The following is a 12,292-nucleotide window of genomic DNA, read 5'->3' on the forward strand; positions in this document are numbered from 1 at the left end:
TCAGCAAGGGCAAGTGCAGGGTCCTGCTCCTGGGGAGGAACAACCCCATGCACCAGTACAGGCTTGGGGCAGACCTGCTGCAGAGCAGCTGTGCGGAGAGAGACCTGGGTGTCCTGGTGGATGACACGTTAACCATGAGCTAGCAGTGTGCCCTGGTTGCCAAGAAGTCCAATGGTATCCTGGGGTGCACTAAGAGGAGTGTGGCCAATAGGTCAAGGGAGGTTCTTCTCCCCCTCTCTCTTCCCTAGTGAGGCCCCATCTGCAGTACTGTGTCCAGTTCTGGGCTCCCCAGTTCAAGAAAGATGAGGAGCTACTGGAGACAGTCCAGCGGAGGGCTACGAGGATGATGAGGAGAACAGAGCATCTCTTCTACGAGGAAAGGCTGAGGGAACTGGGCTTGTTTAGCTTGAAGAAGAGAAGGCTGAGAGGGGACCTTACAAATGCTTATAAATATCTAAAGGGTGGGTGTCAAGTGGACATGGGACCAGACTCTTTTCAGTGGTGCCCAGCGACAGGACAAGGGGCAGCGGGCACAAACTGAAGCAGAGGAAGTTCTGTCTAAACACGAGGAAGAACTTCTTCCCTCTGAGGGTGATGGAGCACTGGAACAGGCTGCCCAGGGAGGTTGTGGAGTCTCCTTCTCTGGAGATACTCAAGACCCACCTGGACAAGGTCCTGTGCAGCCTACTTTAGGTGACCCTGCTTCGGCAGGAGGGTTGGACTAGATGATCCACAGAGGTCCCTTCCAACCCCTAATATTCTGTGATTCTGTGTATCAGGGGAGGTTTAGATTAGTTATTAGGAAAAATTTCTTTACTGAAAGAGTGGTCAGGCATTGGAACAGGCTGCTCAGGGTGGTGGTTGAGTCCCCAGCCCTGGAGGTGTTCAAAACACGTGTAGATGTGGCACTGCGGGATATGGTTTAGTAGGAATGGTGGTGTTGGGTGGATGGTTGGACTCAATGGCCTTAGAGGTCTTTTCCAACCTATAATTCTATGATAAGAAGATAAAGCAGAAGTTATATGTTTTGCCCTATTGTACATTACACCTCTGCTGGCATACGACATGGGGTCCTACACATGGATAAGGAAGGTGAGGAATATTACTGAAAGATTTTCATTACTTTCAAATTAAACATGCAGACAAGATCAATGGTAGGAAAATTGTGCAGTTACAGCAATACAACAGTGCTTATAAATAGGAAAATGTGTTTGTGTGAATATAGTTATAAAATATATGTAACTAAAAAAGTGAAAAATATAAGGATTATATTTAATAGTAAAAAGATCTTCTTGAGCAGGGGAACTAACAAAAGTGTACTTTCTAAGAATTTATATCTTACATCGCTCCACTGAAATCACAACTACCTCAGCACCTCCTACTCCACCTCCCCTGTGACCCATTGCCCTTCAACAACCCCAGTTTGTTATTTCCTCTGAATTTTCTTTCCCACCAGCAAACACACAAAGTACTCCCAACTTCCTCCAGCACCTCTAAAACAACATCTGGGCAAAAGACACTAACTGCTGTTACTTGTTCCAAGAAATGCAAGCACTGACTGCCAGGCCATTAGGCACAGACATATAGTGAGCTCACGCTGCAACCTTTCACTTAATAGGATAATAATTTTTGTCCTTTTCCTGTAATATTCCAGTGCTTTATGAAGATTTTAACAACCCTGTAATTCTCAAGCCCTGTCTCTGACTTCAAAACTGATGGAACTGGCCACTGGTTTCAACCCAGTGGAGGAGAAAGGGAGGAAAGACTAGAACATGAACAGAGTACAATTGTAGAAGTGTTGTCCCCTTAGGAACCAGACTGAAAAACTAGGAAATCTTTTTCTATGGAACATACAGTAAAATCATAAACTATCTCACAAACTTCCTGACTACAAACATATCCACATACTATAAACTATAGTTTAATATAATTTCTCATGGATACATGAATTTTAATAGTATATCTGCAATTACAATAATATTTGATCTCGTAAGACATAATTTGTAGGCCCTTGGATAGAAAAATAGTGGTCACATTATTGCAAAAATTTACCTTGTACGTTAACTTGTTCTTGGTATAATTGGGCACCCATAAAATTTTTCGAGTGACCTTTCTCACTTGGCAATCTATCACAATATGATCTTGTGCCAGAGGTTTCTTCCCTATTCCCTTAAGGCTAAAGATGTTTTCAGTGCCAGCTGTATCATTTCGCAGAATAAGCCTTCCCTATGACAAAGAAAGAAGAAAAAGAAGTTTTAGCACTTAGAAGTCTCCTTTGGCTGCCAAACCAACTCCTTTAGTGTATTCATCTCAAACTCAGGCAACAAACTATGCTTACAAGAAAGTCTTCCAATTGACTTTTCTAGTTCTTGAGTAAACTCTACTGTTACATAGAAAGGAAACGTAAAGACACAAAACCTCTTACTTTTAATTTTTCTAAACTATGAAATCTAACAATATAAAGCCTTCATGCTTCTAGATTTTATAATTTTTGGCTTCTTCCTGGAAAACACATATCTGAGAAAATATGTTCTCATGCATCCTCATTCCTCCTAGAAAATATGACTTTGCTCAATCATTTCCATCTGTCCTTTAACTAAAATGTTCTTCATAATTTTTTGTTGTCAAAGGATTCAGGGCTTTTGATTTTTAATAGTTTTATAATACCAGATACCTAAACTACATTATATTTAGTTGGTAATGCATGCAGAAGAATTGCAAATGTTTCTTAAAACATTTGTTTTTGTATTTGGCAGTTTACACATTTGAATAGCAACCTGACATAACAAGATAGTATACAGGCAAAAATATGTATACTGCTTTTTGCTATAAATGTTACAGCCTTTGCTCTGATTTTCATTTTAGCATTCAGAATAGTGATTACTCTGATGGCAAAAGCAGCTTCTAAGTGGTGACTTAACTTGTAACACATATTATTTAATCCATTTGTGATATAGCATGCAATGAAAAATACTCAATGCTACTACTTTAAAATTTAGGTAATGAAATACAATTTAATATATGTATTTAAATTCAGACTAACACAACACACATTTTTATAATCAACGCTAAGAATCTCTAAAGAGTAACTGTTCATTTTCTTAAAATTGAGGGTTTGATAAAAGAGCAAATAAAGGAAGAGATAATAAAGTGTGGTGGGGAAATCTATCATGCCTAATCTTCAGCTTTGCAAAGTCAGTTCCTTTGTTTTTTTTACCTCAGCTAGTAGGCAACCTTTGAATTTCTGACTCTCAAGCAGAAGCTTATTGTTAGTAACTGCTTAAGCACTTTCATAATGTGGATGCTGATGTAAATTTTATTGACAGAAGCATCCTTTTCAAATGTTGAAACTAATTTCCCTCTTACCTTTCAAGCAGAAGCTTATTGTTAGTAACTGCCTAAGCACTTTCATAATGTGGATGCTGATGTAAATTTTATTAACAGAAGCATCCTTTTCAAATGTTGAAACTAATTTCCCTCTTACCTTTGTTATGCACTCAGCAACAGGCTTGAACATGAGAGGATACAGAGCTGTTTCACCGAGACCAACTTTTATTAGAGGAGGGCCATAAAAACCAAGTCCTTCCAAAATTGCTTCAAGTTTCCAGTCCTGGTTGGACATGTTAGTCTGAAATCAAAGTAAAGATATGTATTAGATCATGAATTTAAAGCTTTTAACATGCATTTCAGCTTTTACTTGTAGTTATCATCAAATCAAAGCACAATATTCATTTCCCCAAAATACTGGCTCAGAGCACCTTTGGGGAGAATAAAACAGTGTATTTCAAAAATTAATTAAGCTAATAATAAGTCCCTTATTCCTGGCAGCCAGAGGTACAGGTACTAATACTATTGGTAGCAATACCGTCAGCAGGAATAATCATTAGAAGAAAATATACATTATATAGCTAATGGTCAAGATGGAAATTCTAAGTATCATTATAATCATTTACAAGTATATTTTTGGTGCTGTTTAATGCTTGTCAAAATTCTCTCCTTTTCCATCTGTAGAAAATCTTACTGTACGTCTTTGAAGTGCTGATGTGGTGTACTGGCATATATTGCCTCATTTGGCTACTGACTGTATTACAGAATTAGTCTTGCTTACGAATTAAGGACTCCGTGTCCAAAGGAGCATTTACATGGTCTCAGAAGCTGGTCTTTCAAGAGACTAATCTATTTTAAATAATGACTGTACTGAGTAGTACGAATAGCTATTTAAGAAACATGTTTGTCTTGCATCCAGACGCATCACAGAACTATTTGATTATGGTAGACAGTGAGATACTTTGCAATACATGCTTGGGTACTGCATAAAAGTAGTAAAACTAACATAATGCTATCCAGCCTCCTACTATTTGAAGGAACCAGATGACAAAACATACAGTCTGCAAAAAAGTTAATATTCAAATGAAAAAAGAAAATAAAATGGCATTCAAGAGCTAATACCTGCCTTGTCAAAACAGAGAAGATTGATCTGATCTATGAAAAGCAGAAGTGATCCTTTGACCCAAAATTGTATTCATCCACAGAAAACTGTATATTAATGTCAGAGATAAACAATGGATTTGGGGGAATAGAGATGGCACCTCAATCTTCGTTTCCTTCTTTGAAAGTCTCTGAAGCTCAGCTATCTCAATCTCAGAAACAAAGAACCACCACCTGTGGTCATCAGACCTAACTCCATAGCATGGCATGAGACCTGCAGTATCATATATCTAGGGTTTGATTAATATGTATGATTAATGCTTAATTATTAGTTGTTAAGAAGCAAATTTCCTAGCAGTTGAGCACAAATTCTTGTTTGGAATGTTGAGATTCGTATGGTGCCTCACTTTTTCAAAATAGTTCCATCACTATGGTCTCCGATTCTGTAATAACAACAGTTACGTCACCTCTGGTAGAAAACAACAAAAAATTAACTCGTATCCTCATGCTGAATAAAAAAACAAAGGGGGAAAAAAGCACCAAAAGATTATTTTTATTCTCACACTTTTTTTCTCCACAACATCAGGAAAAACTTTACCCTTTTGAAAACCAGCTTGACCAGTTTTAAAACTGGCAGGTCATCACCCTTTGCTAATCTACTGTTTAAAAAGTGGGATAGAGGAAAAACATCACCGTGGTTGTTCTTTGGTAAGGAAAAGTGAAGGATAGGCAAAATTTGGCAGCTTAAGTTGTTCTATTTTCAATGATTTCTAGTGCCACTGGTATCAGATGCTTCCTTTATCCACACTAGTGACGATTACACCAGTAAGTATTTCTTCTTAATCTCGAACACAAAAACTTGTCAGCTGGAGAAATGTAATTGACAAACACAATCACTTTGAAATTCTTCTGTAACAAATCCCTCTAATACAGCATGAATTTGTGTAAAAATATCTTCTAAAGCAAGATATTTAGGTCATCCACAAACATTAGAAAATAAAAATAAAATTTTTGTTAAATTCTACTCCCTTGAGCTTCTGCATTAAGAAACAGTTTTAATTACTTAATCATGTAATTCTTATAGGATCTCTGCTTAATGTGAAATCATCCAAAGCCTGTTAATTCAATGAGAAATTAAATTAATTCAAAGGGAGGTAGAATCTTTTCACAGGATAGTAGGTGGTTAAATCTGAGGTAGACAATAAGTCTGCTTGTACAGGACCTGGGTCTCTTTCACTGGAGAGGCTGAAAGTAAATGATGGACCAATTACATTCATCTCATGCTTTTGAGAAGTATGGAAACTTCAGATGCTCAGCCTCAGCTCCCACACAAAAAACAATCACAGATTTCAGACTCGGGTGGATTCTTATTCTGGTTCTGTCACTAATTCACTGTGTGGCTTTAAGCAAATCACTTGACCATTCTATTTCCTCCATTTACAAAGATGTTACGACAGTTTAACACAGATGTTATGACAGTTAGTTTGCTAGCATCTGCAAAAGGCACTTTGAATAATAAATATTAGGTTCAAGAAACCAAGTTTAACAGATTGAATAATGCCATACCTCTGTTTCACTCTCCACGAGTGTCTGTCTTCCTCCATAGAGTATTTCAAAGTTCAGTAATTTGAATGACAAATATAACAGTGCTAACTAACAACATGAAAGTATGGAAAAATTTCTGATAGATGCAGAAGCTCCAGCTAGAATGAATGTATATAAAAATGTAACCTAATTCCTTACCAGAACAAAACACATTTCTTATACTCAACATGAAAGAAACCTTGTGAGAAAACATAATGTGCAATCACAAAATTAAGCTTAAGATGTAAAAGGATAGGAATAACTTCACACTTTTATATTTGTTTGTTCATCAACATTTTAGTTTGCAAATTTAGGGCATAACATTTAGAGCAGACTTTGTGACCATGTCTATGCATTCCATAGAAAGAGACAGACTGACAGAGACACACATGCCCTCTCTCTCAAACACATACAGAGTATATACTCCAACTGGGGTACTTTTTATTTACTTGCAAAGAAAACAAGCAGGACCTAAAAGGATAAAAACATGACTCCTGCATGAAATTTAAAAGCATATACTTAGGTACGCTAAAAAATGGAAAAAAAAAAATCTAAAGCCAATCTGCTTAGAAACTCTCTGCTTAAACTAAGTGGAAACCCTTTACCTTTCTGTGTTATACAACAGCTGTTTTTCAGCTAATATAACATTCAATAAGCCAATATATAACCATCTTAAAATTTATATGTAAGAAAAGATAGCACTGTAATATTATTTCCTTTCATTTTCTTTACTTTTTTTTTTCTTAATATACTTGTTCCTTGTCTACTTTCAGTATTTCACAGGGCATTGACAGCATAGTCTTTCCCCAGACATTAAGTCTCCTTGCTTGAATCTGCCCCCACTCTCCTGTCTACAAAATCTCAGAGTAATTTTTCTATAAATTAACTCACTAGTATTCTTCAGTGGCTCTAATATCAAAAGATTACATCAAGTGCACAGACCAAACCGTGGTTCAAATCTCAGGAAATATTTCATTATCTTTAACTCTTAAATAATCTTTACCCTTTCTCTTGCAGTTGAAGCTCCTTCCCTATCATTTTTTTCTTTTTTTTTTTTTCTTTTAAATCTGAAAAGTTCTTTAAATTTTGAGCAATAATTTTCTGAGGGAGATCATATTCCAGCCTACACTCCATCTTCACTCCCTGGTCTTAATTCTCATGTATCAAGAGTTTCATATACAAAATAGATATGACAAAACTATATATAATTATTGCTTATGCTTTCCATGTTTTTTAAATTGTATGTAATCTAGTTATTCTATTTTACTCCTCAACACCCCTCCTTTTTTCAGAAACAATACATTTATTCCCTAGATTAAACAACTCCTTTTTTCACTTTCAGTGTGATAGCATTATTAAATAACAGATTAACAATTGCAAGAACAGAAATGAAGCATTAGAAATAAGCCCAGCAAACTAATAATTTACTTTAAGAACTGCCAGAAACTATTTTTCCCAACAAGCTTTATCTTATGTCCGGTATGGACTTTGAGTAATCATACTCAAGTCAATATTTAGATGCACTTGTGCTTTTTACCACTGTAAATTTTAACAGTATTGATCCCGAGTCCAATTTAAAAATCCTGAATCTTAGTTTAGTTTCTAGTAGTAAAGTGAACTTACTATTGGAATATCCTGAATCACTGCCTGGTAAGCTGGAGTTCGAAATTCAAGCTCTGCTTCAGCATGGTCTGCATTCACTACACATTCAATCTCATAGACACGAACATCGCAGGAGGACTTCAGAAGAATCTGACAGTGGTAGCGACCAGTACACCGAGGAATGAATTTTATAGGAAGCTCAGCTGCATCACTTCTATCTAAAAACAAAACGAAAACATTGCAATGTTGTAAAGTTTGTCACAAACATTGAATTCACATGCAGAATCTGGAGGGAGTTCCAGTAAACTGTAGGAGAGTCTCCCCAGCAGTACATGCAACAAATTAATACAAACAGTAGAATTTTATGACTGTTATCTTATAAACATAGCCACATTTTTATTTTCCTAAAAAAAGATATATTTAAGCATCTGTCCTGCTTTTGGTTTGGATAGAGCTAATTTTCCTCCCAGTAGCTGCTGTGTTTTGGATTTAGTACGAGAAGAATTTTGATAATATTGATGGTTTCAGTTATTGCTATGAAATCAAGGACTTTTTCCAGTTTCTCATATTCAGCTGATGAGTAGGTGTGCAGGAGCTGGGAGGGAGCACAGCAAGACAGATAGCCCAAGCTGGCCAATGGAAATATTCCAATATCACAGATGTCATGCTCAGTTTATGAATGAGGGTTGGCTGGGGGACAGGGATTTATCAGCTCTTCTCATTTCCGTGAGTTGGAATCTTTTCTTGTCTGGGAGTTCAAACTTTTGGGGGAATTTCATTAAATTCATGATTTCAGGATTCCATGATCACGGCTGGGACTGGCTGCAAATCAGTCATCAAGTGATGGGAAAAACTGTATTGTGTATAGTTTGTTTTGCATATCCATTATTACCATTATCTTTAGTAGTAGTAGTACTCCTCCTGTTGCTGTCTCATTAAACTGCCTTTATCTCTACCCACGAGTTTCCCCTTTTCGTCCATTTCTCCTCCCCACCCTGCTGGAGGGGAAAGGCAGGGGTTAGCAAATTGCTGTCTAGTGCTTGGTTGCAGGCTGCCAGGTTAAACTACTGCAGCATCTAAACAATATTTTCTGTTGTTTTTCATAGTGCACAGAGAGAAATCTTTTAAAAGATCTACTAAATCTAGTAGGGAAGTTTAATGCATATGAATGTCTGTAAATATCAAAAAAAGTATAGTAGTTACTATACTTTTGTCAACAGTTACCACAAGAGATAGAGACAATACGGTATATTTGGCTAATAGTAGCCCAAACAACTACCAGAATTCTGTTAAGTTTTGTAGTTCTCATGAGTGCTACTTATTAGACTTTGCCTAAGCCCAATTTTGTCGGAGTTTCTGAGAATGCCAGGGGTGTCCAAGTTGGAACAGAATCATGAAAAGTGCCATTTGCTCAATCCACAGCATGCAGGAAAAAGTCCCCACAGTAATCTCTAGAGATATGAAGAAGCAATACAAATGCTGTCCGTCTTTGGACTTAGCCAGGTCTAACATTACTGCTGCAAAGACGCCCTCCGCTGCTTTTGCTTGCGGAAAGGATCAGACTCTTTTACATTATTTTAAGCCCTTCACCAGCTCTTGTAAGACACCTTCCAAAGGATAAGTGAAGGTACATGACAAACTCCAGTGACTGGCCATAAAGACAGTTCCCCAGGTCAATGCTCCCAAGAGTCTCTAAGAAACATGAACAACTAAAGGAAGACTGCAGCTGTAAAAAGTTCAGTGTAGTTTTATATGTAATGAAGACTCTTTCTTTTCACTGTTTTCCTAGGTTAGAAACCAATGCCAACAGCTGGAAAAGATAATGAGGAAGTTCAGAGACAGTGCAGTAACACAACAGAACCTTACAGATAAAACTCCAAGCAACTCTGTTCTCCCTGAGGGGGAACATCTGACAAATTCTCATGGAATTTCCCTTCTTCTTCCTTAATTTGGCTTATTTTCTGATGACATGTATGACAACTGGACTCAAACTATTTAATGTCTTCAATGACAACTACCAAATTTTGATACTACAATGAATCTTCATTTGCAATGCTGCTCATTCTCTTTCACAAAGTGGTGCCCCTCATGTATTTGGTTCTCACCTTTCCACAAACGAACAGCAAATCGAAGGTTTCTTGTTGCCTTATATCATCACCACTTCATTTTTTTCACAAAAATAGTTCAAGTTTAAGAGACGAATCATACAGAATGACATTATTAATCTTTCAACATTACAAGGCTATCAAAAAGATTATAAATTGCACCTCAGGTTTAACCCTCTCTGAAATAAATTAGTTTGTTCTCTTTTAAAGACAAGATTAATGGCCTGGTAATTTTTGAATTATTACTTCTTTTTTCTATTTTGTCACTAAGTTATTATCCCTACTGGCTATCTTCCACAAAAGGAACCTGAGCTTGTCAGGGAATGAAACTGTCCTTTCCATTCTTCCGTTCATTAATACAGTCCCTAATTTTTACTGTCTACAGGAATTATTTTAGGACGTTGAATCACAATATTGACTTAAAATGTGACATATACTTTTTAAATACTTGCATTTCAAGACAAAGTAGATGTTTGCAACACATATTTGAAGAAAGATAATACAGTGTACTGGAAGCTCCAAAATATTTCTGCATGAATTTTCCTTTCCTGGACTAAATGAAAATTGTCATTATTAATAACTAGGGTTATCTTTCACTGATAACTAATGATTAGGGTTATCTTTCACCCATATTTGAAATGCACACTTTCAAACAGAAATTACTCCCACAGAAAAAATTAAAAAGAAAAACAACTCTTCCTACCCATCCCATTCCATATTTACAATATTTAGTTTGGCATTACTTTTGTTAAAATATTTGTTTCTTATGCATTAAAAAATACATTGAAAAATAGGTCAGATGAATGATTGAAATGTTGTGATCAATTATAATCAATGAAAAGTAAAGCAAGTAAATTGGTCATGTTTATTTAACATGATAGGTTATTTTATGCAATAAGACATGGTTTATGGAGGGAACCAGGTTCTCCAAATCAAAATAATTACAGAAATCACTTGCCTGTGAGTTATACATGAAGGCTGTTTTATTTCTGCAAAATGTTTTTTCATGCCAACCTTAAATACCATAAAGTAAACTGGGCTTAAAAGTTTCTCAGCTTAGCTTGTTTTCTTCTTTCTCAGTCTCATAAGATATTCAGCAAAGATCAGGCCAGGAATTAATTCAAAGGTTTGATGAAAATAATCCATGGGGTCACAACTGGCCTAACAATTTCTGAGACAAACGTAGTAATCGTAAGCAATGGGCAGCATCTCTGTTATTTCTGTGTACCAGGAAGTAGAGCCTGCGCCCATGGAAATGAATGAGACTGCAAGCATTGCTACAACAGTGAAAAGGCAGGCAGAACTATAAAGGGATTTGGTACAGTTTCCTTCCCTAGACAGGATATTTATTGTTTGATAGGGAGATATTTCACATGATATAGGCAAACAGTTTTATTTTACAGATTTGTGTTAGAAAAATGCCTGTGGGAAACATCCACTTGATCCTGATCTGAATATCTTAATTGGGTTTAGTGGTGAGACAGTGTCAAAACAGGGGTATTTGCAAAAGTAAAACTTCTGGTGTGTAATATCACCACATGTTCTTAGAAAGCTAAATTACAGCACACAGGTGTTGGTCATGTTCTCTGGCAACTGCCTGGCATCTTGTGCCATTTACTTACTGCAAAAGACAATTTGATTACCATCTGGAATTGACAGAATCCATGTCTTCTAGGTCTTAAAAATCTTACTCATCATTTTCAATCTGCCTGACCTGAACTCAAAGTTAATCCTTTCTGTTAGCCAACAGTGCCTTTCAAAGAAAAGTAATGACATTTCTTTTAACATAAAAATGTAAGAAAAAAACTTATTCTAGAGGTTAGTAATAATGGCACTTAGTAGAGCAATCGCTGTTTAGTCCTATTACAAACTGTGGGAGGAGGGAAAGAACGAGAATAGAAATACTGTTCTTCCATATCACTATCCGTTGGCATAATTTCTGAAGGTAGGAAACTATGGGCCTTCAGCAGTTAGTTGACTACTTGCATGTTATATTAGCTTTCATTCTGCAATAAAAATTCTAAATTCTAAGTTCCAAGAAGCTCAAAGCTAAACTTCACAGTGAACTTATCTCGGCCTCTGACACTGTGCATGTGTCACATATAAATGGTAAAATTATCCTGAAGACTGAATTTGCAGGTATGGACTCCCAGAATGTTAAATAAGCTACCATATAGAAGAGTCTGGACTCTTCTGACTTCTGCTTATGTATCAGGTCTTCAGATGTGCTCATCTGAAGTAGAACATCACTCTACTCAGTAGTCTTGAAAAAGCAACCACTTTTTAATACCCCTTAATGTGCATGTTTATCTGCTAATTATCTTTAGCTTTATCTGAATCCATCAGATTTGTAGAAGATTTTCTAAAAAACCTACTAACTGTTTATCGTGGTTTTTTTCCACATGTTCATGTATCACTTTCATAAGCCAGTGAAGAACTGTGTGGCACTACAATAGAGTAGAACAAAGAGTTTCTTGGGGGTTGTTTGGTTAATAAATGTTGCCCCCTAGTATTTCTGAAGAATACTTGAAAAGCTTTAGAAACAAGCAGACTATAAAGTCACTATTGGAACT

At 36.5% G+C, this 12,292-nt stretch overlaps 1 protein-coding gene across 1 annotated transcript in view; it reads right to left on the reverse strand.

The window, feature by feature from the left end:
* Positions 1–12,292, reverse strand: part of CFAP47 (cilia and flagella associated protein 47) — a 359,445-nt gene that overhangs the window by 178,897 nt on the left and 168,256 nt on the right. Inside the window, exons 46-48 of the mRNA XM_075430383.1 lie at positions 7,636–7,832; positions 3,485–3,628; positions 2,053–2,226 (exon numbers count right to left, since the gene is read on the reverse strand). Of these exons, the coding sequence (XP_075286498.1) occupies positions 2,053–2,226; positions 3,485–3,628; positions 7,636–7,832 (515 nt within the window). The remainder of the gene's footprint in view (positions 1–2,052; positions 2,227–3,484; positions 3,629–7,635; positions 7,833–12,292) is intronic.

This window comes from Opisthocomus hoazin, chromosome 1, assembly GCF_030867145.1.
Source record: "Opisthocomus hoazin isolate bOpiHoa1 chromosome 1, bOpiHoa1.hap1, whole genome shotgun sequence".
Lineage (NCBI taxonomy): Eukaryota > Metazoa > Chordata > Aves > Opisthocomiformes > Opisthocomidae > Opisthocomus > Opisthocomus hoazin.